At 46.6% G+C, this 27,375-nt stretch overlaps 1 protein-coding gene across 1 annotated transcript in view; it reads left to right on the top strand.

Annotated features, from left to right (window-relative positions):
- The window catches only part of ZNF804A (zinc finger protein 804A), a 74,848-nt gene extending 48,692 nt beyond the window's left edge, over nucleotides 1-26,156 (top strand). The window contains exons 2-4 of the mRNA XM_030233149.2: nucleotides 14,180-14,323; nucleotides 19,843-19,973; nucleotides 22,539-26,156. Of these exons, the coding sequence (XP_030089009.2) occupies nucleotides 14,180-14,323; nucleotides 19,843-19,973; nucleotides 22,539-25,788 (3,525 nt within the window). The 3' untranslated portion in view covers nucleotides 25,789-26,156. The remainder of the gene's footprint in view (nucleotides 1-14,179; nucleotides 14,324-19,842; nucleotides 19,974-22,538) is intronic.
- The last annotated feature ends 1,219 nt before the right edge of the window (nucleotides 26,157-27,375 follow it).

The raw sequence follows: 27,375 nt of genomic DNA, 5'->3' as shown, positions 1-27,375 counted from the left end.
TGGCTGGTTTGTATGGAAAATCCAAAATGTGGCAATTGTTGCTTTCATGGTGTTTTCATACCTTCTAAAATGCCATGATTTAGCATGAGTTTAAAAAAAACCAAACTGGAATCCTGTGTGGCTTTTTCAGTGTTGTTAATGGAGCTGTTGTCCTGGTTCAGGGCAAGTTTTGGGAGGAAAATCCGAGAGGAAAACAAGCACCAAAAAGTCACCCCAGGACAGGTGTAGAACATGGCAGGAAAAGAACCAAGTAAATCTTGAAAACAAGAAAGGTGTAAAAGCTTTCACTGAAAGATTTGGGTGTCCTGTGGCTGCTGTCTCACTGCAAGTCCTTCCTTTAAAAAAAGTATCCTACATGGCATAGTTTCTATTTTAACAATTTTTATAGCCTAAAACTCTATTTAACACACTACTGAAGAGAATTAATACAGCATCACTTTCTAACACAACACATGTGATATTCATTTTAATATTTGCACAAAGCCAATCATCAAATAGGCGTTTTTCACATCTGCCTTCAGATCTGCACTTACAGGAGAGGAAATGGGAAAATGGGAGGGGGTAACACCCCCCACCCACAATTTCTTTAAATAAATATGAAACCAAAAAATGTAGACAGGAGGGAAAAGAAAATTTCTTAGAAAATGGTTCTTTTCCCAGCATCTTTCATGACATGGTTTTAAAGACCTGGAAAAGATCTTTCAGCACTGGTGACAGGATGTGAAATGGGAGCAGTGCTGGTCTGTCCTGATGGGTTTGTTCTTCTCCCCCTAATTTATTTGGGAAACAAGCAGAGAATTTTCAGAAAATGCATAAAACACACAGAATTTGCAATTCCAAGCAATAAAAATTTGCATTTAACTTTGCAGTTCATGGCAATAAACTTGTCAATGCCAATGCAGATTATTGACTTGTAAAGTAGATAAAATACATGTGCAGCTTTTAGTGTGCTGCTAAAACATTGGTCATGCAAAAAAAAAAATATCTGTGAATGCATCTCCAAATAAATGCAGTGTAAAAACTCCAGGTTTTATTTAAGTGTAGTGCCAGGTTTGTCTGGTCCCACTCAGGTGCAATCCTAAATCTAATACATATTTTTCTGGGTTTCACTTGGGGAGATTTGGCAGCCCAACGGGGAGGTGATTTTACAAGACAGCCTGACTAAAAATAGTGTAGAGGTTTTCAGTAAATTATTTCCAGAAATAAACACATCAGAGTATTGCAATGCTCATGCAAAGAAAGGCATCAGCTTTTGTCAAAGCAGTGCAATGTTCTAAGTTGATTTGGCAGTGGTTATAATCAGCAGTAAATTATAATCCTGCTAAATGAGCAGGTTTGGAAGGGGTGAGTGCAGGCAAAGATGGTGCAGGTGTTTGCAAAGGGAATAAAGCACTCTGATAGATTCAAAATGCACTGCTGAAAGTTTGAAGGGTAATTTTTTCTCTCTCTTTTATTTTAGTATATTTTTAATAGCTGTCTGGATTTTTTTTTTTTTTTTGGAAAGAGATAAACGTGGCATTATAATGTGGGGATCTGTTTCAGCAGAGTGTGGTGATGTGTGTGTGTGTGTGTGTCTGGGAGCTGTGGGAATAAAGGATCATACTGTTCCAGAGATCAAAATACAGAATTATGCTCTCACTGCCAGAGACACGGGGAGAGGAGCTGGAGGCTGCTGGAGGAAATTATCCAGAGCCTTGCTAAACTCTGAGCTGTTCCTGTTAAATACACTGACTGCCCAGTGCTGGCTCTGCTCAGGGAAGCTTCCTTGGTTCTCTGCATCCACACTGCTCAGAGCAAAGGCAGGGCAGCCTGGGAGGCTCAACAGCTTGGACTCGAAACCTGTCAGCAAAGCCTCTTCGAGAAATCAGGACTAAAAATCTAATCCAAGTTCTCTCTGACACAGCCAGGCTGGTTTGATACTCACCTGTATTTGGCAGCACACCTGTATTTGAAACTCACCTGTATTTGATACACACCTGTATTTGGCAGCACACCTGTATTTGATGCTCACCTGTATTTGATACACACCTGTATTTGGCAGCACACCTGTATTTGAAACTCACCTGTATTTGATACACACCTGTATTTGGCAGCACACCTGTATTTGGCAGCACACCTGTATTTGATACTCACCTGTATTTGGCAGCACACCTGTGTTTGGTAGCACACCTGCAGTATGATTTTTGGGGGCAGAGGAGAGTGCTGAAAGCATTTGGGAGGGTTGGGAGAGCAGCTGGGTTTTGCTGAGTGCGCAGGTAATGGAGCCACTCTGACTGAACCGGTGTGGATTGGATTCAGCATTTCAGCACCCTGTGGCCCTCAAACAGGGGTGAGAAATCAATGTCAAGCACTTGGCTGAATTACTGACACAAACAGAAAGTGTTAGCTGATCACTTTAGCCTGTGCCTCGCTGAATTGGAAACAGTTAAAAATTACCACTGAGCAAAAACAAAAGAGGATTTGAACGTGGATGCCTGACCCTGACGTGCTGGAGCACAGAGGGAAGAGTGGAGAGGTGTGTTCCATGGAGCTGGGACGAGCTCTGCCTGAGAGGGGACTTTGGCTCAGGCACCCGAGCCTTTGCAGGGCAGCACCCTGAGCAGGGCAAGCACTGCCCAACTCATGTCTGAAACACAAGGTGATATGCTTTTGCAACAGTACTGCAGAAAGTTTCAATTAATTTGGCTGCCAAGATTTGCAGTTCTGGGTTAAAACCACGGATGTGAGTTTGTACTTGAGATTTTACAGGGTGGAAATGTGCTGTGGGTTATTATTGTAATCATAAGCCAAGATAAATATTATACAAAACGAATGGCAGAAGGCCTTGGTAGGGATCACCTGCACATTTTTGCTGTGTATGGGCATGAATACATTTCCTGCAGAATGTAAGTGGATACTGTATTCAAGCACCTGGAAATGAGATATTAAACATTTTCCCAAGGCTAACTAGTCAGAGGCTTTACTAGTCTCAGGAAAAGCTCCTCTGTGCTCAGCAGGCTGTTAAAATAAAACAACCCCAGTTGCAAGGGGTACCAGGACGTGGTTCTGCAATTCTTGTTTTGAGACAAGTGCTGTCTTCCAGATTTTCTGAGTGTTGGTAGGTCAGGCAGAAGTTTTGTGCGTTGCCAGAAATATTTTTAACAGGTTTCCAAAGTGGAATTAACAAGTTGGGTGGGCTTAGCTGTCTATAAATAGAAAATCTGAGGAGTTCAGTGCTCTAAAATATTTTCTCTGGCCAGCAGCTGCTGCTCCAGAAACGTGTGGGTGTTCTGCAGGTCCTGTCAAGTTACAGACACTGCAGAGAACCAAGAACACTTCCTCATCTCTGGGCTGGCTGAGGCAACTGAATCCCACTTTGTCTTTAAAAACCAGTGAATTTTTCTCCAAGGCAGGGAGGAAAGCTGTTCATCACTCACACTCACAGGCAGAGATCAATGCCTGCCCGTGAGTATTGTGCCTGATTATCTCTGAGGCAGCAGGGAGATGCCAGGAAGGGTGTTTGAAAATGTGAAGCATGAATGAGGGAGCAGGCTGTGTGAGCTGGAGGGCTGGCCCATCACGTGCAACGAGCAAATGCTGCTTTCTGCAGGCTGCTGTGTGCCCAGTGTGCTTTGAATGAATATGAGTTTTACTCATTTCTCAGAGTAGAGGCTGCATATAAAGCAGCCTTGTTAATCATCATTAGAACATGAACATGGCAATAAAGCACTTTCTAAGTACTTTTCGTGACTTTTCTGCATCTTCCAGAAAACTTCTGGCATAAGCAGAGGTGTAATTCAAGATTAGATGGAGAAAAACAGGGGGGGATATTCTGTAGTTAAAGACCTTAAAATGTTTTCCATAAGCTGCTTCATGTACATTACTGAGAATTGCTCAGCTACATTTTAAAGTTCTTTAGGGGTGATGGAAAGATGCTCTCTACTTGTGTCATTGGTATTCCTTCTGAGTTTGCTGCATTATTTATGATGCAGGCTTGAAATGATAGTGATCTTGTCTGTAAGGGAGTCTGACATTGTAAATTCAATGGAGATTTGCCTGCCTTGAAAACCAGATGAGTGGATGAGTATTCCTCATCATAAATGTATTCAATACAATCACAGCAAAGCAGACATTTCATGAAATGCTCAGTGATCCAAAGTGCTCCCTGTGACTTGACTCAAGCAAACAGAATTACCTGTGTTCACTGACAGGATAGAGAGTGTGGGCTTAAGAACCCTTCAAGGCCTGCACAGAGGCAGGAATATGTCAAAGATGGGTATGTGCTGGCTTTCAGTGACTCTGTGCAGTCTTAAAATGTGGGATGGATCACACACTTTCACCTGGAAGGCAGGAGTGAAAGGCTTGGTAAACTTTCTGCAGATCATGGAACTGTGCTGAACACCAGCTCTCTGCATGCTGTGCTTCCCATTGGAGTTATTTTCAGAACACAGGGATGGACCAAAATGCCTGAAACCTGGGAAAAGTGCTGTGCTGAATATCAAAATGAAAAATAATTCATCAGATGTGTCTCTTGGAGCTGTGGCCGTGTGCAGCACCTGACACGAGGCTGCTGTTTCTCTGAATTGTTGGTATTTGTCCATATCCCAGAGAGATCAGTGTGGTGTTGTCCACAAGGGTCACGGGATCAGGGCAGGGATGAGAGAGTTCACTCCATGTTCAGAAGGCTGATTGATTATTTTATGATCTATATTATATTAAAACTATACTAAAAGAACAGAAGGAAGGATTTCAGCAGAAGGCTGGCTGAGGATAGAAAAGGAATGAATAACAAAGGTTTGTGTCTGGACAGCTGGGCTGGGATTGGCCATTGATCAGAAACAACCACAGAGACCAATCCCAGCCCCACCTGTGCATCCCACAGCAGCAGGTAAGAATTGTTTGCAGTTTGTTCCTGAGGCCTCTCAGCTCCTCAGGAGGGAAAATCCTAAGGAAAGGATTTTTCATGGAACATGTCAGTGACAGATCAGCACCATTTCACATCTCTCCTGTCACACTCCCTTCTTCCTGCCCAAGAAATGAGAGCTCCTGGGGAGGGAGCGAGCCCAGTTTCTCTCTCTGCATGCTGAATGCTGAAGCTTTCACACTGGCTAAAGCACTCAAGGATATTTTGCTTCATGTTCTTGGTGAGGGCAAGGGGACGTGGCAGTTTCTGAGCTGTGGGTCTTGGCTGCTGTCACTGGAGGCAAACTGGTGCTCTGCAAGTGCTTTTAGAAAAGCTTACTGGTCTTACTGGTGGAATGCTATAAGAGTGCTGGAATGTTGTAACAGTGCTGGTGTGGGCTTGTGTGAATGTTCCTATTTCCACAAAAGGTTAAGTGCCTTTGGTTTGAATGCCTTTGGTAATTTTAGTTCATTCCTTTCAGTGAAGGCAGAGCCAGGAGCCCTTGTAGAGGAGGCAGCTGTTGGAACCTACCAGGAACCTGCACTTAGTGCGTTTTCAATGTTTGTAACGGGAGCAGAAAGAAGGGGGGGAAAAGTTAAAAGCAAGAAGCACTAACAAGAAATTATTCCTAATCATATTGCTATTCCTGAGGCATAACAGAATTCTGGAAAAATCAAATTGCAGGATGCAAAGCTCGGGTGTCAACTTGTCACTATGTTACATTTAAAGTGGTTATTAAAATCATTATGCTATCAACCTGTGAAGTTTGGGCACACCAAATATAGCAACCTGCCTAATTGCTCAGTGTTTTGCAGTGAGTGAGAGAGAGGGAGGTGGCAGGGGAGAGAGCGGGGGCTTTTCAAGGCACCCCAAAAGGCCATTTCCCTGTGGAGTAAATGATGCACTTGTTGGTCAAAAAGACTTTAGTCTTTAAATGTAAACTATTTTATTAGGAATGCAGCTGCCTTCTGTCTACATGGCCTAGGAATGGTTTTATTTGGATTTTCCAGCAGTGCAGCACAATGCACGTGGGCATGCCTTGGTGGCTCTGACAGTGTTACTGAGGCTGCTCTTATAGGAAATCAGGTTAAAATGAACTGATTTTGGTAAAATCAGTGCCTAGAATATTCAGGGTCAGGTGTCAAAGTCTAATTTCCCACGGGAGTAAAGCAGGAGAACCTCAGCTGAACTTCTGTCACGACAGGACACAACAGAACACAGGCACTCTGCTGCTCTCAAGGTGAAGAGAAAAAAGTTTATTTTCTGACTCCAGCATTTACATTTTTTTTCCAAAAGTGACAGTGGCTCGGAGGGTGACAGTGCCACCTCTCCAATGACACTGCACAAACCAACATTCCATCAAATCTCTCCTCCTCCATAAAAGAATGAAAAACAATGAGTTATTTACAGTTATTTACACTTTTTTTTGCTTTGATGTGTTACTGATTTTATCGGTGCTGATCAAATCTGTGATTTATATGCTAAGGAAAGTATCTGTAGTTCATCAGCACCTTTCTTTCCCTGAGTCAGCCTGTTCTCTCTGGGGACACAAATTGTCATTCTCTGTCTGCTGAAATCCCTGATTTCTACTGTTGCTGTTAAGGCCTTTTTTAAATTGCCAACAGCTGCAGCACCTGGCAAATTTTCATGCCAACATTAAAGGGATGACTAATTCATTAATCTGGTTTGGATTAGAATGACCTTTTCTTTGTATTAAAATCCCCTCCCTGAAAAATGGGTGTTTTTCTGCAGGTTCCTTGTATTGATTACTAGTGCTGGTATTTATTCATAATTGGAAGTACAGTAGGCAAGAAAGCCATTTTTAAAAGCTTGATCTAAAGCCTTCTGGCACTTTTATTTCCCTCTCTTTTCAAATCAGCCTTGTTAAAGCCTGTAAACTGAGGGAGTGTACTTTCTGAAGAGCTGTAAGAAATTAAATGGGTCCAATTCTCAAAATTTTGGGCTAAGCCCCTCCAAAATGCTGTGGCTGCCACAGGAGTGCAGTCAGTCCTTGTGCTGGGACTTTGGGCAGTCTCTGTATGAAAATGCAACTTTGATCACAGCAGGATCTGCACAAACCCCCGCCAGGAACCAGCTTTGTTCTGATTTTTGATGCTGAAATTACAACTTTCTCTTCGGGAAAGCAATTATTTCTTTTTTATCCCCCCTCTCCTTTTTTTTTTTTTTTTTTTTTTCTGATGTTACATGAGGCAGGCTGGAGCAGCCCAACATTAGAAAGATTAGAAAGAAGCAATTTGGCTTAGGAAGAAGTGTCTAGATGGTGGAGGGTGACAGGAGCTGCCAGTATTGATTTCCTGCCACTTTCCTGTTTGACCTTTGGGATTGAGCGGGCGCTCCTGAGAGGATTGAGCTGGTTCCAAATTAAAGATCTCACAGAGGAGCTGCTGACTCACACGGAGGGAGCTGGCTGAGCCAGTGGTCAGCACTGATTTCATGGGCTCTGCTGGGTCTGCACAGCTGCCCTGGAAACAAGGGCTGCTGAGAAATGGAGTGCCACCTCCTTTATCTCACACACCTGTGTGTGTGTCTGAACGTGCTGGTTTCAACCCTGCTTGTGAAACTGGAGGTATGGAAACATGCAGCCAGAACTCAGATTGCAGTGCTTTCAATATGAACCTATAAAAGCTGCATCTGCATTGCTGAGGATGAAATTGGAACAAACCCCCCAAGTGCTTTGTCTTCATTTCACACCTCCTGGAGCAACTGGTCACAAAACTTCAGTGGGAGCACCCTGTGCCCAGCACCCCTCCACCCTGCTGGAGGAAACAGATTGCTTGTCTGGAGTACTTCAGATACTTTCATCTCACTTCATATTCATCAGGCATTTTGCTGTATGATGGAATTCAGTTTGTGATTTTTTTCACTGCATGCCCAAAATGCATGGAATAAATATACTAATGTAATAAATAGGTGAATTCCTTTTAATTGTTAGGACAATTTTAAGAAGCGGCATGTAAGCATGCAGCTTTTTGTTTGATAAAGTGTGTGCTGGATTAATCTGTTTTAAATTGGCACAGGAACATTGATCTGGAAGAGCTGTCTGTGCTAAGTGTTTCTTTTTAAAATAAAGTGGTTGTGTCAATGTCCACAAGGGTCCCAGGATGAGGGAAGGGATGAGAGAGGTGACTCCATGTTCAGAAGGCTGATTGATTATTTTATGATCTATATTATATTAAAACTATACTAAAAGAACAGAAGGAAGGATTTCAGCAGAAGGCTGGCTAAGGATAGAAAAGGAATGAATAACAAAGGTTTGTGTCTGGACAGCTGGGCTGGGATTGGCCATTGATCAGAAACAACCACAGAGACCAATCCCAGCCCCACCTGTGCACCCACATCTCCTGCAATCTCCCTGTGCTTTGCTCTGGCATGCTGACTGTGGAACTTGTTATATGAATTGATTCAGATTTCAAGTAAACATTTTTCCCTTTTTATTAACCAAGATCAGCTTGCTGCTTTATGTAGATAAACGAGAGCTCTTGCAAACAAGTGTGCTGGCAGTGAGCAGGAGTAGCCAGGCACAAAGAGCAGGGGGAGGCACCTGCAGGGCCCCACTTCACCCTCTGGGGACCCCAAACTGTCTTTTCCACCCTGCCCAGAGTCCCTGCAGCAAAAGGAACCTGTGGGCACTTCTCCAGTGGAAATGGTCAGCAGTGACATGGAATGTTTGGGGTTTCAGATGGGACCTGGTGGGTTTGGCAGTGCCCTTCTCCAGTGGAAATGGTCAGCAGTGACATGGAATGTTTGGGGTTTGAGAGGGGACCTGGTGGGTTTGGCAGTGCCCTTCTCCAGTGGAAATGGTCAGCAGGGACATGGAATGTTTGGGGTTTCAGAGGGACCTGGTGGGTTTGGCAGTGCCCTTCTCCAGTGGAAATGGTCAGGAGGGACATGGAATGTTTGGGGTTTGAGAGGGGACCTGGTGGGTTTGGCAGTGCCCTTCTCCAGTGGAAATGGTCAGCAGGGGACACGGAATGTTTGGGGTTTCAGAGGGACCTGGTGGGTTTGGCACCCACAAACCCTTCTCTAGTGGAATGTCTGGAGTTTCAGGCTGGACCTGGAGGGTTTGGCAGTGCCCTGGTTTCTGGGAAGAGCCGCCAGGAGCGGATTAGCTCCGCTCTCAGAGGGTTTGTGGTTCAGCATCTCCTCCTTTAATAGCTGGCCTGAGCCCTGCAGTGTGTGACAGATTGGCAGAAATAGTCCCTCACACTTCACTCAGATCCCAGGCTCTGCTCTGGCCCTGAGCTTTTGTCACTGTATATTGCAAATGTATTTAAAACCCAATTTCCTTGGCTGACAGCGTGACAAGGTGTCATTCCCTGCATTTTTGCTCAACTTCAGGGACTTTTGACATGTTCAGTGCAGAAAAGCAGGACAGGAAATGGAACAGTGTGACTCAGGGTGAGTCTAAATGCACCATTTATGCTTAAGTGGGATATTTATTTATTTTTGAGCAGAAGATCATGGGCACTGCTTCATCTCCCTGCATTGTCCCCTGCTGCTGGCATCCAGCCCACTCCCAGCAGGGCCACAGTGCTGCTGCTTTTTAAAGGGTCTCCTTGGAAATGCCACTGGTGGCCGTGGCCAGTAATTTTCTGGTGTTTTTAATCATTTTCTGGTGTTTCTCATCATTTTCAGGTGTGTCTCATCATTTTCAGGTGTTTTTAATCATTTTCAGGTGTTTTTAATCATTTTCAGGTGTTTTTCATCATTTTCAGATGTTTTTAATCATTTTCAAGTGTTTCTCATCATTTTCAGGTGTTTCTCATCATTTTCAGGCGTTTCTCATCATTTTCAGGTGTTTCTCATCTGCTGTCTTTATAATGCCAAGTAAATAAACCAGAAATTAAGGAGCCCTTTGTTAATTGTGCTCACGGATGTCACTGTTAATTAACTACAGGAAAGTGTGCTCTTAAGTTGTGGCTGATTTTTTTAATTTTATTTTTTAGTAACAATATATTTTTAGGATTTTTTTTCATATAAATATAGCTAATGCAGAGTATTGGTTTGATTTTTTTGGAAATGTCTAAACCACAATTTCACTTCTTTGTTTAGCTATTGGAACAGGAGAAAATGCTTTAAATGTTTTTTTGGTGAAAGAAGGTTACACTGGAACATCTGTCAGGTCTAATGGGCTGTAATCCAGAGGATCAGAGCAGAGCAGCTAATCCTCTCGGGGAGGACTACACCAGTAAATTATCCTGAGGAAGGGCTTTATTCCTGTAGCTCCTTTTGCTTTGCAGGGACTGCAGGCCTGACCCTTTAATCCATGGCAAATGCAGAACAGCTCACTGCAATAAAGGGAGCTCACATTCACTGTGAAGTGAGAATGTTCACTCCAGTGATCGCCATGCAATAGATAATGCGTTATCATTTCACATTCCTCCTTCGTTGGGCCGGCTGACCTTTCTGCAGATAGCAAAGTCTGAGCCTGGAGTGCTCTCCATAAAATATCCCCGCGGCTGAGGCACCCAGGGAGCTCTCCAAGGTACCTGAGTCGGGAGTTCAGCACCCCTGTACTGGGGTTCTTCCTTTTCTTCCTTTTCTTTCGTTTTCTTTCTTTTCGTTTTCTCTTTCTTTTCTTATTCTTATCTTTTCTTTCTTCTGTCGGTTATTCTTGTCTATTCTTCTCTTTCTTCATCTTCTGTCGTGACGATTCTCGTTCTCTTCAGCTGTCTCATTCCTTCATCTTCCTGCTCTTCTTGCTCTTCCTTCTCTTCCGTTACTCTTCCTTCTCTTCCTTCTTCCTTCCTTCTTCTTTCTTTTCTTTCTTCTTCTTTCTCGTCTCTTTCTCTCTCGCTTTCTTCTCTCTCTCTCTCTTTCTCTCTCTTCTTTCTTTCTCTCTCGCTTTCTCTCTCTTTCTCTCTCTTTCTCTCTCTCTCTTCCTCTTTCCTCTCTTTCTCTCTCTCTTTCTCTCACTTTCTCTCTCTCTCTCTTTCTCTCTCTCTCTCTCTCTCTCTCCACTCTGGTTTGTGCCAGCCCCTCTGTGAATCAAGCCTGCTCTTAATGTTTGCAGTAGCATTTGCATAGGCTTAAGGCTTTGGAGGATGGAGAAGATGGATTTAGAGAAATAAAGCTGGCTGAGAGATGGGATCACTTATTAGAGATCTTTCATATAAACGGTGAAGAATAGCCACAGTGAATTACAGCTCTGGGCTTTCAGACAATGAGCCTTTCAGGAAAAAATAATGAAACTAAGTGACACTCAGCTCTCAGTTTCATTTCCAGGCCAAATCATAATTCAAAATTCTTATAAAACTTCCAGGATGGTTTGCAGATCTTGATGAAAATGAAACTAAGCTTGATCATATTTAACCAGTTCAAGTGAGTTTTTGGCTGCTAGGAATATTCCTGCCCAGTAAGTTTCCAGGTTGTTTCTGTCTGCAGCCCATTGCCTGCTGCTCCCAAGGTCCACACACAGAATGTCATCACTTGTTCCTGTCAGTTTTTGGGCAGTTACCCCTCATCAGCCTGGGCAGGGCTGGGCAAAGCCTCCTCTGCCAGGCTGCACCCCTTGCAAAGGGCAGGAACAGCCTGGGCAGGGCTGGGCAAAGCCTCCTCTGCCAGGCTGCACTCCTTGCACAGGGCAGGAACAGCCTGGGCAGGGCTGGGCAAAGCCTCCTCTGCCAGGCTGCACTCCCTGCAAAGGGCAGGAACAGCCTGGGCAGGGCTGGGCAAAGCCTCCTCTGCCAGGGCTGCACTCCCTGCACAGGGCAGGAACAGCCTGGGCATGGCTGGGCAAAGCCTCCTCTGCCAGGCTGCACTCCCTGCACAGGGCAGGAACAGCCTGGGCAGGGCTGGGCAAAGCCTCCTCTGCCAGGGCTGCACTCCCTGCAAAGGGCAGGAACAGCCTGGGCAGGGCTGGGCAAAGCCTCCTCTGCCAGGGCTGCACTCCTTGCAAAGGGCAGGAACAGCCTGGGCAGGGCTGGGCAAAGCCTCCTCTGCCAGGGCTGCACTCCCTGCACAGGGCAGGAACAGCCTGGCAGAGGAACCAGCAGCCTCTGCTCTCCTGTGCCCAGCCTCTGCTCGATGCCTCAGGTTTGGCTTTTCTGTTTTTCCAGGTTCTGAGCTGCTTTAGTGTGAGGGTCTGGGTTCACATCAGGGGATGGTGAGCTCTGCCCAGAGCAGGGAGACAGAACAATTCCTGCTCCAGCTGGGCACCAAGGACAAATGATCCAAATCTCAGCCCAGGAGCACAAACCCCGTGGGCTGGGGAGAGAAAAACAAGGCTGGGACTGCAGGTTTTGCTAGCTGATACCAAGAGCCAAGGACAGAGTTTCCCAGGTGAAATTTCCATAGTGCATAAATGTATTTTCATTGCTATTTCCTGAAACAAAATGCCAGCTCAGTTTGGGTTTAAACGGAGCAGATTTTGTGAAACATCACCGTAGAAAAGTGTTGGGAATGTGTGAATTTGTCATGTGCCAGCCAATATCCAAAACACCACTCTGAGGGGACTTGTGCAATTCTATTAATGGACAAAATTTTGGTGAGGGAGTGCTTCAGTTTGGGTATGAATCAACAGTGTTTGCTGGCAGCCCAATCATGCTGAATTATAGCTAAAGTGCTACTTTAAATAATAAGTACTTTCTGGATATAATTTTAATTTTATGACTTCTGTTCCTCTCTCTTGAGAATAAACAGCATTGTTATGGAAATATTCTAATCTGATAAACATAAATTTTCCATTTCAAACTCCCCAAAATGCATTGGAAGTATAAGAGTCATCAGCTGTGAAAACTGCAATCAAATAGTTTTATTTCCCAAAATCCACTCAGTTTTGGATGTTCTGATTACAATATTACCTTTTGCCTTCACCCACCTGAACCAAAGAATTCACAGTGAAGAAACTCTGAGAAACAAATCCAAGGGGGTGATTTTGTTAAACAATATTTGACGAGTTTGGGATTTTGGGCTGAGATTCTACCCCAGACAGGCTGGTCCAGAGCAGAGCCACGGCACTGGGGTGACACAAGCTCAGTGTTGAGCTGGGACTGCCCTAGTGGCAGATGGTGACAGACCATCCCCACCTCTCACAACGGGCCCCAGCACCACCAGGGAGTTCAGGGAGTTCAACAGCCTCGTTTGCAATGCCCTCGTTAAGGGTCAGCAGAGCTGTGTGGGCTGCACTGGGGTGTGGTGAAAAGAGGTGTGTGGGTCCTGATTTGGGGTGAGGTATTAATCACATCTGAGATAGTAATCACATCTGAGATATTAATTACATCTGAGATATTAATTGATATTAATCACATCTGAGATATTAATCACATCTCAGCCTGCAAGTGCTCCACTGGTCAGCAGAGCTGTGTGGGGTGCGTTGGGGTGTGTTGAACAGAGATGTGTGTGTGTCCTGATTTTGGGGTGAGATATTAATTACATCTGAGATATTAATTACATCTGAGATATTAATCACATCTCAGCCTGAAAGTGCTCCTCGTGTCCCTACATACAGGCATTCCAGAAGGACACTGTACTTTCTTTAATTTGCTGGGTTTCTTTTGTTATTTTTGTTTTGTTAAGCTAAACTTTATTGCAAGAGCCTTGTAACTCAATTATTGCCATTTGTATCTCCATGCTGATTGTGCTTGGGTATTGTCACTGACGTGTTCTGTGAAAATCCTTTCCTTGGGATTTTCCCTCCTGAGGAGCTGAGAGGCCTCAGGAACAAACTGCAAACAATTCTTACCTGCTGCTGTGGGATGCACAGGTGGGGCTGGGATTGGTCTCTGGGGTTGTTTCTGATCAATGGCCAATCCCAGCCCAGCTGTCCAGACACAAACCTTTGTTATTCATTCCTTTTCTATCCTTAGCCAGCCTTCTGCTGAAATCCTTCCTTCTGTTCTTTTAGTCCAGTTTTAATATATCTCATAAAATCATAAATCAGCCTTCTGAACATGGAGTCACCTCTCTTATCCCTGCCCTCATCCTGGGACCCCTGTGAACTTTGACACAGGGTATTTTACTGAGGAGTGAGGCTTGGATGGAAATGAACTTGAAACCAGCCTTCAGCATGATAAATATTTGTATTTAAACCGAGCCCAGGGAAATCCTTCAGGCCTCTGACAGAGCCCTGAGGGGAGCTGGCACTGTGTGCCAAACTGAGGTGTGCAAACGTTCCTCCTCCCAGCAGAGCCAGTAAATATGTGCACAGCAAATTTGGGAAGGCCTTTAGTCACAGAGGTGTGTAAATGTTTACCAGTCTGATTTACTGCAGAGCACTAAATCCACCCACAGCATCAAAGGCAAAACTAAAATTCCTTTCTCCTGCCCCCCCTCCAGGATTATGCTGAAAAGAAACACACGATAGCAAAAGCTCTGGAAGACCTCAAGGCCAACTTCTACTGTGAGCTCTGTGACAAGCAGTACTACAAACACCAGGAGTTTGACAACCACATCAACTCCTATGATCATGCTCACAAACAGGTAAGAGAAATCTGCTCACCCTGCTTCAGCCTGGCTCCAGGTGGAGTGATGAAATGAGATTCCTTCAAACAGGCTGGAAATCAGGGCTGAGTTGTCCTCAGCTGCAGGTTCTGGAAAGCAAAATTCAGTTTTCTTGGGAACAAATCTTACCCTGGAGATTTTACAGTCAAAAAATTCTGAGGTGGGAAGAAAGAGAAATTTGAGCAGTTTAATATTGCAGAGGAGCAGGGAGCGGTGAATAATAATGAATAATATGTAAAAAATTGTAAATGTACAATTTCCCTTTTATCACATAAATGCTGTGGTGTACTTCAGGTCCTTCAGAGCCCTCCTCTCCTGAAGGTACCCTGCTCCATCACTCCATTGCTTTGGGGTTCCTTCATCCATGCACACAGATGTTTTTGTGATGCCCATGCCAACAGGAAAGGAGCCCTCCTGTCCCTAACACTTCCTTCAAGGAATATGTTACATACCTGAGACTGCTTTAGGATTCTTTGACTGAACTAAATTGAAAAGAAAATTCAAAATCAGAGTGAGGAGGAGTGAATGTCCAAGCAAAGCTTCCATTACAATGAGCTCTAGGATTTGTAATGCTGGGAGCTGGGCAGCCTTAACATGATGATGATGATGATGATGATGGTGTGGGGGTTTATCTGACTTGAGTAATGCCAGACAATGTCTTCAATGACAGCCAGCCTTTTCCCAGTGACTCTGCAGGTGGCAGATTTTCCTCCCGAGCAGGCTGGGGTGTCCTGCTTTGGCTCTGCCCCCCCAGGGGAAGCCAGGGTAGCCAATGCCTCATCTCTGCCCCACTGACAGGAAGAGCAGCAAGGCAGAAATAGTGTTGGGCCATTTTCCTGGAGCAGTAAATACTGAGCATTAAAGGAGTGCCGGGTGTGACAGGTTCCTGTTGCCTCAGGTGTGAAAATCCACCTGGTGTGTGTGTCCAGAGAGCTCCCTGGCTGCTGTGGGTGCTGGGGATGCCCTGCCCCAGGAGCTGCTGTGCCTCCCCGGGAGGGGGCACACCGAGGACGGGCCCTTTGCAAACCCCTGCAGTCCCTGTGACCCAGAGACCCTCGGGCTGTCACTCACTGCCAGCAGGGCACCAGGGATGGCTCAGGCAGTGCCCCTCTTTTCCTGGTCCACTGCAGAGGGTGGGCACTTCTGCAGGTGAAGCAAAGCCAGTTCTTGCTCGGATTTTTAAATTTTTAAGGTTCTTTTTTTGTTTGGTTGGGGTTTTTTGGGTTTTTTGTGGAATTTTTTTTTTTTGTTTTGGTTTTTTTTTTTTTGTTTTGGTTTTTTTTTGGTTTTTTTCAAGTGGGAGTAAAGAAAAGCAGAAGCACTTTCTGAGCTCAGCTGGCTCTTGGGGCGAGCCTCACACAGCGGGTGTCTGTCTGTCTGTCTGTCTGTCTGTCTGTCTGTCTGTGTGTGCTGTGCCAGGTCTGGATCTGATGGGGAGCTGGAGCAAGGACAGGAGGGGAGGGAGCAGTGCCCTGGGTCGGTCCCTGGCACTCCCTGGATTTTGTGTGGCTGGAGGATGTGAGGGAATGGGATGGCATTCCCTGCTGAGCCCTTCATGCTCTCACTCACTCCTGGGCAGCTTGGAAAAATAATAAATAAATAAATAAGTACATAAACCCCACCAAGCTCATAATGAAAAAATCTTGAACTATTAGTCACTTCTGGGAGCACAGATGATTTCTGTGAGTAAAGTGCCTGGTGCACTGCTAAGGAAAATATTTTCTTGCACATTTGTAACTGCTGTCATTGACAGTAAAATTGCCTGAAATATGAAATAATGGTGGTGTGTTGCCTGCCATGACAGGAACTGTAAGAGGTTCTGACCTTTAGTAGGCTTTAATGGGTGCTCCACAGAGGAGCTGACGCTTCCATTTATTAACTTGTAATTGTCCAAAATAAAATCTGCTCCCTCCCCTTCCAGTAGATTGAAGCCATGGTATGTTAATTGTGCTGGCTCTTCTCCAGGCTGACACCTTGACAGCTCTTGTCAGCTTTTAAAAGTTATTCCCTCATGAAAACCATCCCAGTTGTTCTCCCATAATGGCCTTGCCACTCATCTCTTCTGTGTTTTCTAATTCTGACACCCCAGTTTGCACTTAGCGCTGACCCCTGACAGGAGGGGCTCTCTCCTGACGAGCAGCAGGTCACTGCTCCCCGTTCTGCAGCAATGCAAAGCAAAAATCACACCCAGCACTTTGCTCAGCAAGTGCACACCTGGGACCCTCGCTGTGCTGAGCCTCAGGTATTTGCTCCTCATTAAAGAAATGAGGTTGTACAGTAAACCGATTTATTAGCTGTACCACCCAGCGCTCTAATCTCATCAGATCTCACGCTGAGCAGGACTGGAGCATCTCATAACTTCCAAAAAAAGGCTGCTAATTAACATTTATGTGCTCCAGGACATGGTGGTGCTGAGGCTGGTGGCACATTTCCCTTGGAGCTGGCACTGGAGCAGTAAAATTGTGCTGAGGGAGATCTCAACCCAAGACCTTGACCACCATGGTGATTGCAGTTCCCAGGCTGCTTGCTGAGGAGAGAGGGCTGAACTCCAGCTGTGCACCGGCCAAAATCCAGGCAGGAATTGAATGGGCTCAAGAATTTCATGAAGGATGAGTCCCTTTGATGGCACTGAGAGAGAGAGAATTCCAACAATAAACCCAAAATGTGTGGAGAGAAAACAGTGCTGCCTTTGGAAACCTTTCCTGAGCATCATCTCTGGCAGTTTTTGCCAAAAAAAGGGGGAGTCTGTGGAAGAAAAAAACCAAGTGTCCCCCTGGTTATCTTTTTCATTTTCCTGTCCCAGCCCAGAGGCACTGCAGCATTTTGATGAAAATCTTGAAGCAGGAATGTGGGACTGTTGAGGCAGAAGTAACAATTTGAGCCCAGCCTACTTCAAGGGATGTTGTGAAGACTGGGAACAGGTATCCAAAACATCCACATTTCCATGGGAGATAACTAACCTGTGGAGAAAACAGCCACAGTTTTGGTAGGATAGAAGGAAATGTCATTGTTTGCCTCTGTATTTCTGCAGTTATTCCTAGGAAAAGAAGTACTTAAAGAAATTTTAACCCAAATTTGTGAAAAAGTTTTCCTCTGCTCTTGGCTAGAAATGCCCCAAAGACTTTCCAGAAAGAAAAAGATTGTGCAGGTGACAAAAATAAAAATACAGCTGCCGTGGTGAATCAGCCAGGAGAACGGGGACATCCCTCACAGGGTGCTCCTGCTGAATTAGAGACAGCCAAGACACCTGTTTCAATTCAGTAGGGCAAATCTGGTGCAAAGGCAGAGAATCTGGGTCTGTGAATACTCCTTAACTGTGGGGTGCTCTGGCAGGTGGTGCCTGAGGGTGGAGAGAGGTTTGTTAGCAGGGCTGGGAGTGCTCACAACGAGATTCTTCCTTTTCCTTCCCTTCTCTTTGCAGAAGAGAGGGCAGGGGTCTCGCAGCCCTCCCCAGGGCTCCTGGTGTCTGAGCACTTTCTCTCTTGGAGTTTGCTGCAGGGACAGAGAGGGAGGCACTTTTCAGACTTCTGTAAACACACAGCTACGCTGCCCTTGAGATGATAAAGCCTCTGCTCTTATTCTCCATTTTCTGTGGCAATGCTTTGTTCAGAAATACCTTCCCGGGGAGTGCAGACATTTCAGATCTGCCTTCTGCTGAGATGTGCAGCAGGTCCCCCTGCTTAATTGCCCCTGTTATTTATGTGCCAGGTGGATGGCTTTTTGTGGGCTGTTTTTTCTCCTTTTCATCAAGCCTTGGGCTTGTGGCAGGTTTCAGAGGTCAGAGCTGTAGGCAGTGCTCCGTGCTGCCCTCCTTGCCAACTGGAACCTGTGTCATGCAGGGGATGGGGCTCTGTCCTTGCTGTCCTTGCTGCAAAGGAAAGGCTCAGCAGGTTGGTGTCAGTTTTCCTTAGGAATTGCTCTCTGCCTTTAGGACTGAGATTTGGGCACGTTTCCGTTCAGTAATGAGCTTTGGGTTATTAGTTAATTATTGTTTTTCCAAATTTCCTGGTGATTCTTAATCAAGGGCAAATTACCTCCTGATAGGTTCATATCTGACTGAGGTGAAGAAATATTGTGAGCAAAGGCTTTGGAGGGCTCAGTGATCCAACACAAACCTGGTCTGAGAAAGGGATTGTGGTTTAGAACTCCAGTAAAGAGCTCACTTTGGGGGAATTCGTGTGTCTCCTTCAGCCCGTCACTTGTTAGTGTATCCTTCAGGGGTTATGGGCAATGACCTTTAGAAACCTAACTCTAAATATTAATTCCTCACTTTTGGTCACGGTGCACATTGTAGATACCAGGAATATTCAAGATTTGGAAGGTTCATTTCAATCTCAGTGGCTCACTTTCCTAAAATGTCAGTGACCAAAGAGGCTGAAACCACTTCCCAGATGCAGAAAGCCTGTGTCAGCTTCATGCTCTTTCCATTAACTGCTAAAATTATTTTGATAGGTGAGATGCTAATTCTGTCCTTCTCTGTAGCTTCCTTTGTGTGTCCTTAGTATTTCTGGAATATTCAGCAGATTTCTGCTGAAGCTCACAGAAAACACCCTGCAGCTTGCAGCAAGCCCTGGCTGCTGCTGCACACGTGGTTGGCAGCTCTCACAGTGAAATATTCAGCGTGCAAGGCTCAGCAGTTCTGCAGGCTTAGAACAATGTTTCTGCACAATGGCAGCGCTGCAGCCATGAAGCCAAACTTGAGAAAGCAGAGTTCTCTTGGAACAGAAGCAGCAGAAGTGTTAATTAGTGCTTCATGACCTGGTGTTTGTCACAGCCCTGGAGCATGGCACAGGGCTGTTGGCATCCTGCTGGAGAGGGGCAGCAATGCAGGGGCACCAGGGGGGTGTCAGAGCCTGGAGCATGGCACAGGGCTGTTGGCATCCTGCTGGAGAGGGGCAGCAATGCAGGGGCACCAGGGGGGTGTCACAGCCTGGAGCATGGCACAGGGCTGTTGGCATCCTGCTGGAGAGGGGCAGCAATGCAGGGGCACCAGGGGGGTGTCAGACCAAGGCAGGCTTCTGGTGCTGGGAGAGCATCAATCACCCCATAATGAAGTGTGTGTTTGTTTCTGGCAGATAATTGGAGGGAGGAAAGAATAAGAGCTGAGGAATTTCTTTTCCCGTCTATTGCTCCCTTGTACATCTTTTGCAGTTACATAATCAAGAGTAATTAGTGAGATATTCATCAAGGATAACTAGCTCTCATCTATCTTACAGGTGCAACTGTGAAAAATATTTAATGTTCTGATTTTCCTGGTGATTCTGAAGCAGTAATGTTTTCATTAGGTTTTGCTTTTCATTTTAGGCTCCAGAGTAATTTGTTTTTTCCCCATAAAGTTAGGTAGGAAACTCTAACTTGAGACACTTTACAAGAGGCTTCAACACAAGTTTGTAGTCTCAGAATAATTCATGCTGGGGGCACTTTCCAGCCAGAAAGAGTCATCAAAATGTTCCTCACCCCAGGGGTTTTCACCTGCATTACGTGGCTGTTTCTTGCAGAGGCTGAAGGAGCTGAAGCAGAGGGAGTTTGCTCGAAATGTGGCATCCAAGTCACGGAAAGATGAAAGGAAACAGGAGAAAGCCCTTCAACGTCTGCACAAGCTGGCTGAGCTAAGGAAAGAGAGAACCTGGTAAGTCCGTGGTGCTCAAACTGCAAAACACTTTTAAATAAGCCCTGCACTGTTTGCTGATGCTGTGGGAGGCAGGAGACCCTTGGCTGCAGCCACACACGAGTTTTTGGGGCGTTTTGGAAGCGTTCTGTGCCCAGCATTTGATTCACACTGAGTGCAGGAATGAATGTTTAGCACTGCTTTTTCAGCTGAGCTAAAATGACACATATTTTTAGTTTAAAAAAAGATGTGTTTCATATATATTTCATAAAACCAGGCGCTTTGGTGGAAAGCTGAGTGAAGTGGGTCGTGCATTTGCAGGCTGACACTACTTCATTGATGAGGTGAGGAACACAGTCTGTCTCTCCAGGATGTAACAGATCTCTGCGATTTACTCTTCAAAATGCTCGCCTGGGAAAGCATCCAGAAACCGAGCTTCAGATCTCAATAGCCAGATTTTTTATTTTAAAAGGTAAATGCTTCTTTTCCCCTGCTCAGCAGAGTGTTTACCTCCCTCTGCAAAAGTGGCTCCTTGCTACAATGCATTTTTAGTGTTGTATCTAGGCAAGCTGTTGAAATTAGTGTTGAGCTTGCTTGTTGTGACTGAATTCTCAAAAATATGACACAGTTCTGGCACTGATGAGCCACTGAAAATATATGTACTTGTCACAGTGTAATCTCTGGGGGAAAAAAAAGAAAGGGAAAATGTGGATGCTGGTGTGCAAATGTTTTCTCTTTATTCAGCCTTCACCTCCCAAGATGAGCTCACAGAGAAGTCCAACCAAGCTGCAGCTCCTGCTCAGAAATATTCCTTGTGCCTAGTTTGGATGGTGGGCAGTGTCCTGAAACACTGAGTGAGCAGGTGGAAGGGACATGAGTGTCGTGGTGTCTGTTTGACAGGAGGAACACAAACCCAACTTTTTAATCCTCCTGGGATAAACCACGTGGACACATTCTCCTCCAAGCGTGCTTTACCTGGCCGTGCTTTATACTGGAGTGTTTTAGATGTCACTGCCCTAAACTTGCTCCAAAATGGAATTCTGCATGAGAAAGAGGAACTTCTGTTTTCCTTTTTCCTTGCTAGTGAATCCCAGGTTTGCCAGCCTTCGTTGTTTCTGGATTATTTGGGTTTTTTGTTGTTGGTTTTTTTTTTAATCCTTTTGCTACTTCCTGAAGGAGAATTTCTCTCTGAGCCTAATTTATCCGTTCCATTATTGCTATTTGCTACCATTTGCATCCTTAGAGGTGTGGCACAGACACATAGGGGTTTTTAAACTGGCATTTTCTAGCTGGGTTCTGCAGAAGTCACCATTTTATTCTGTGAAAGAAAGGATCTGTGTGTGGGTTTAATATATGTTTCAAATTTATAAAGAACTGGGCAAGGCAGGAATTCTCATGAGGAATTCCTTCCTCATAAAGCCTCTACCATAATTTCTAGACCTGATAGGGTAAAGACATTATTCTTCATCTCAGCCCTTCTTGGGGTCCTAAATGACTCTCTGAAGTTTTGCCAGTGACTCATCAGTGGGCACTGCTCTGCTCTGGAACAGACTGATCTGGCTAAACAAACAAACAAACAAACAGGTCCATTGCTCCTAGGGCTGAGCAGTTTTTCTGGATGCTGGAAAATTGTCAGCTTAAACACTTTTTGCTCCTCTCTTTGCTCCCTATTAAGTCAAACAGAACAGATGGGAAGAGGACATGAAATGAAGAACAGAAGCAGACAGTGATAAATTTTTTTCTCAAGAGGGATGAATCACTTACTTCACTTCTGCCAGCTGAAATCCTCTCCCCAGTTTTATTTCTCCATGAAGGAAATTGCTGGGATGGTGCTGGTTGGGTCTGTGCACACAAATAGGATGGAGCTGCTGGGGGATTGCCTGTGGGCAGAGCAGAGGCTCTGGAATGATGCCTAGGTGGGAAGGGCTGCGTGAAGCACTAAAACTCTCTGTTTTAGTGCATTTTGGAGCATGAAGGAATGTACAACTGCAGTCTGTAGTAAGTGTTGGAATGTAAAACTGCAGTCTGTAGTAATGGTGTTGGAGTGTACAACTGCAGTCTGTAGTGATAGTGCTGGAATGTAAAACCGCAGTCTGTAGTAATGGTGTTGGAGTGTAAAACTGCAGTCTGTAGTAAGTGTTGGGGTGTAAAACTGCAGTCTATAGTAAGTATTAGAGTGTAAACCTGCAGTCTGTAGTAAGTGTTGGAGTGTAAACCTGCAGTCTGTAGTAATAGTGTAGTAACCCTGGTGGTCTGCTGGGAGGAGGAGCAGGATTTTTGTGGAGACAGACAGTTTCTTCTTTGGCCAGCCAGTGTGTCTAGGAGAAGTTAACTACGTTGTAGGAACATTACTCCTTCAGCTGATAACTTCACAGGAGGGAGCTGGGAGCACAATATTTACCCATCCTATTTTTTACTCCTAGTGAACTGATTTTTATTATAGGAGATAGCATTTTTCATAGTCTAAATGTACAAATCCAGTGTCTTCCTCTTTCCTTAAGGAGCTGTGTAAGTGCCAGTGTAATGCCGTGTTTCTGTCAGCAGCTCTGGGACAGGACTGACTCCAGGTTTTCTTTCCCTTCCCAGCGCTCCTGGAAGCGGCCCCATGTTCAAATCCACCACGGTGACCGTGCGAGATGACTGCAGGGAGGTCCCCAAGGCTGCTGCCACCGACCCTGCCCAGAGCCAGGATTTCAGCTGCTGGCCAGTGCCCCAAGCACAGAACTGCAGGGACATCGCTTCTGTGACTCCTCCGGCCCCTGGAGACGCAGGCAGTCACCAGTGTGACCCCAGCAAGGGCAGGGATCAGCTCCAGGGAGCTCAGGGACACCGGGTTGGCTTCTCCTTCGCTTTTCCTAAGAAAGCAGCAGTCAAACTGGAGTCTTCAGCTGCTGTTTTCTATGAGTTCAACGAGGAGGCCTCGGTGGAGCAGGGGTTCAGCAGGAGGAGCAGGTTTGTTCCGGGAACGTGCAGCCTCCAGCCTCCTGCAGCAGCAGAAACAGTGGCGTGCCCTGAGGAGAAGCAGTGCTGCTCTCACCCACTGCTGCAGAAATGCATGGACACGGCAGAGGCTCCTGCAGCAGCTCAGGAGTCCAGGGAGCTGCCCAGCGAGGGGAGCAGGGGGCTGGGGAGCCCAGCTGTGCCCCCTGCCATGCCCCTCTCGAGGCAGCTGGTGTCCCCAGACACGGGTGGCCACGGTGGGGCCGAGAGCGGGGCACAGTCGGGGGAGCCAGGGCTGGCCCTGGCTGCAGACAGCGCCCAGGACCTGGCCCTGTCCCCAGAGCTGCAGGCAGGCAGAGCTCCTGAGCAGGAACTGGTGGGCGAGTGCTCCTCTCGGCATGAGGCTGCAGGGGAAAACTGTGACCATGGGGACAGGGAGCCACCTGCACCTGAGAGGGAAATAAAACATCTCGGGGCTGAGGCAGCACTTCCATCACCGTCTGCAGAAGGCAGCGCAGCCCCAAAGAGCAAAGCAGACGTGTACAAGAGACCCTGCCAGCCCTTTGTTCCTGTGCTCAGCAAATATGGATCAAATGTTCTCCAGTGGCCATCAGAAATGTTGATTTACACAAGTACAGGCCCATCGATTTCTTATAGCTGTAATCCTTTATATTTTGATTTCAAGTCATCGAGAGCAAGTGAAAGCCAAGAAAAGCCCAAGCATCAACCTAACATACCTCATTTGCACCATAAAACTGAACCTGATCATATCCTAGTCTCAGATTTTACAAAAGGACCGACTTCAGAGTGTGGTGATTATGAAGTAGAAGTGAATAGAAATGTGTGCAACTATACAATACCCCTGTTAAGTGATGTTTCCCTCTTCAGAAATTGTGACCTTGCAAAAAATCAAAACAAAGTGTCCTTGGATGAGTCATTCAGGATTAGAAAAATAGAAAAGTATCACATATCTCATAACCCCTTACGACAAAGCACTGTGATAGATGAGAAATACAACAAAGTCTGGATCAAAGAAAGCCATAAAAAATGGCTTCACAAAAGCAGAAAACGGAAAAGGAGAAGAAAATTGTGTCATTGTCATTATCATCACTGTGGAGACGCAACAGTAGCAGACATGGAGATGTCTCCAGTAACTGAACAAGAAGTTACTTACAGAGATGAAAATAAATATGCAGAGAAGTGCAGGCATGATGCAGGAAATATCTGGTTAACTGCAGGCGAGGTGCAGCAGCCACAGCCAAAACTCAGCATTGAAAACGGCCCTAGGAGAGGGGTGTGTGCCCCAGATCACACGCCCTGGGACAGAGGCTGGTGTGACTTTTGGGGTGCAAAGAGCAGTGCCCAGCACCGTGGCTGCAAGGGGGCACACAGGAAGGGCAGGGGCAGCGCCCGGCGGCTGGCCAGGCAGCTGAGCTGCAGGAGGCACAGCCTGAGGCACTCCAGAACCTGCTGCAGCTGGAGAGGCAGGAGGCCAAGCTGCAGCCCTGAGCATAAATGGTTGGGGCAGTGCAGTGAGGAGAAGGGGCCGAGCCAAAACCAGCCCACCAAGAGGGGTTACAGCGTCCTGAGAGAAGAACCTGAGAAGCCCCACCGCAAGCGGAGGCAGCACACCTACTCCTCTTCCTCCTCCTCCTCCTCCTCCTCGGAGAGCTCCTGTGGGCAGGCACTGTCAGCAGAGGAATGTCTACGGCAAGGACACGCTCCAGGTGCCCATCACAAGGCCAAAGGGAAACGCAGGAAAAGGAAGGCCAGGATCCATCGTGTTTTCCTTGACAGGAATGCAAAAAGTGAGGCCTCTGAATCTTCCAAAGAAAATTCTGCCGATTCTACGTTGAATATTTTGGGGGGCTTACCGACTCAAGACAATCTCGAGGAAGCTAATGCAGCTCCCAGAGACGATGATACAAAAGACAGGGATGAAACAATGGAGCTGGAGGAGAGCAAGGCACCGCTAGAAAGTGCTGGCCCGCAGGTGGTGGAAGGTGATAAAGGGACGGCGTGCTCGGCCGTGGAGAGCGGGCTGGCCGCGCTCCCTGATGGTACCAGCACAACTGGTTCCACGCTCCCTGATGGTACCAGCACAGCTCCTGCTGCTCCGGCCGCCCCGCAGCTCGACGCTGTCCAACAGGGAAAGAAAAAGGAGAACGTCAGCGGTCGCGACAGCCAAGCTCGTTACAAAGTTCCCGTCCCCAACAGGCACGTGGAACAAGCTCCCCCCAAATCCTACCTTTGCCACTACGAGCTGGCCGAGTCTCTAGCGCAGGAGAAGATGGGCGAGGTGGCCGGGGAATGGCTGCAGTGCAGTCCCGGCATATTTAGCAGCCCCCCGCCCTTGCCATTCAAAGAAGCACACGTAAACACTCACACCTTCCTCACCACCGAGCAGCTGATAGCCCCCTTCCCCCTGCCCGAGCAGACCCTGCTCTTCCCTGCCGACAGCCCCGAGAAGTTCAAGGAGCTCCCCTCGGAGGGCTTTCCTCAGCAGATGGTGCCGCAGGCCGTGCTCTCCGGCAAGGTGAAGCTGGCGCTGGCCCCGCCGCTGCCGCTGCCGCCGCTGCGCTCCGCCTCGGTGACCACCATCCAGCAGACCGTGCTGCAGCAGCACGCCGCGGCGCTCAAGGTGCTGCAGCCGCCGCAGCAGTTCGTGTCGCAGGTGCCGGCGCTGTCCCGGGCGCAGCCCCTGGCGCAGCTGGCCGTGTCCCCGCGGCTGTGCCCGGCCGGTCCCGGCGCGCTGCTGGCGCCGCCGCCGCTGCCGCTGCTGCCGCCCGCCGTGCTGCCGCCCGCGCCGCTGCCCTTCCCGCCGCTGCCGCACGCCGTCTTCCCGTCCCTGCTGGCCCCGCACCCCGCCGTCATCCCCCTGCAGCCGCTCTTCTAGGACGCCAAGAATAAAAAAAGCCTTCGCCCAAACTGCTGTTTCTACAGCCCCCCCTTCCCCCCAGTTTTAACTAAACTGGTTAGAATTCCGTGCTCCTCGGAAGCATTTACTGTAAGTATAATGATGCAAGAAACATTCAGACCTACACTATTACTGAAGCACTGAATAGTCTGATATTAATTATGAACTATATAATATATATATATATGTGAAAATCATGTCTTAGAATATGTATAATGTATATAAAATATATTTATAGTTCTATACCTTATGTTGTAAAGTATTCACTTTTTCGTTTTTTATCTTTGTGTATTTGCACCTATTTAATGTTTAGACAAAGCTGATGCACTATGTTTTGTACTATGTTCCCTGAAACTGTAAATCTAGTGACAAACTATCTCTTGCAATAAATTTTTGTTAACTACTCAAGTATATCAAAAATCTTTCATTACGAGCCTCACGGATGTTGTTCTCCCATGTCCCTCTGCAGCTGAACAGCATCCTCTGCCCCTGCTGTGTTGGGATAACCAGGTTTCCTGCACGCCTGTGATTTATCAGGGAGGCTCAGAGGCCAGTTCCTCGGGGGCAGCTGTGTCTCCGGGCCACAGAGAAAGGGTGATGGATGTGTTTTGTCAGCAGCTTGATGTCACTGGCACAGAGTCTGCCCACTTGTACCCTGTGCACACTCTGCTGACCGGTGGGGCTGACCCCTTCTGTACCAAACCACAGAAGGGCAATGAAACAAACCTAATGCTGGGGGTGGAAGGGGAGGAAAGGCCAATAGTGACAGCAGTTTGGCTTGGAGGGAACACTGCTTGTGGTGGAAGGGCAGAGCCTTGGTTCCACCCAGCAGCTTCTCTGGTGGCCCCGGGTCTGTCAGAGAGTCCTTGCTGAGGGCAGCAAGAGCACAGCAGCATGAAGGGGACATCAGGAAACCACCAGGGTTTGGGACAAATTCTTACCTCACTTCACCCCCTCCTTCCTGCAGCATTTCCCTAAAGAAATAGAATAACGCAGAGTAGAGATTAATTGCAGTAATAATTGCTGCCATTGCTTCTGACTGTGTTTCAGACTTCTCCCTACCTCTGCAGCCTTTTCAGTGCTGTCAGAGCTCACCCAGCTCCAGATGGAGAAATCTCCTCAGTTGCTCTAGCGTGAGGTCTGTCAGAGCCATGCCTGTGACCAGAATAAAAGCAGAGTCCTTCTGAGATGGAGCCACCCCTGAGAGTTAGAATGGAGGGTTACCAGGGAGTGAAGCCAAGGGTTGGCACCATGAAGGCTGGTGCTGGGAGCAGGCCCTCCAGAATGAAAGGCAGGTAGGCTCTCCCCATTCATTTCTTCTTTTCACCTTTCTATATACTATAATAAAAATCATATAAAGTCAAACTGAAAAAATAGTGAATTTCAAGTATTATTAATAGACACTGCATATTAATAGCTAGAGGCATAAAGTGATGCTATATCTTACACATATATATCTGGGTCTGATTTTCTGCATTGGCAGCATTAGAACTTACCTGTATGGATATTGCAAGGTTTAATCTCACATTAAAACTGTGGCAGACCACACCTGGGCACTGTGATTAC

Source organism: Serinus canaria, assembly GCF_022539315.1.
Source record: "Serinus canaria isolate serCan28SL12 chromosome 7 unlocalized genomic scaffold, serCan2020 HiC_scaffold_29, whole genome shotgun sequence".
NCBI classification, from domain to species: domain Eukaryota; kingdom Metazoa; phylum Chordata; class Aves; order Passeriformes; family Fringillidae; genus Serinus; species Serinus canaria.
The sequence above is the reverse complement of the archived record's forward strand: the minus strand, read 5'-3'. Positions and strand labels throughout refer to the sequence as shown.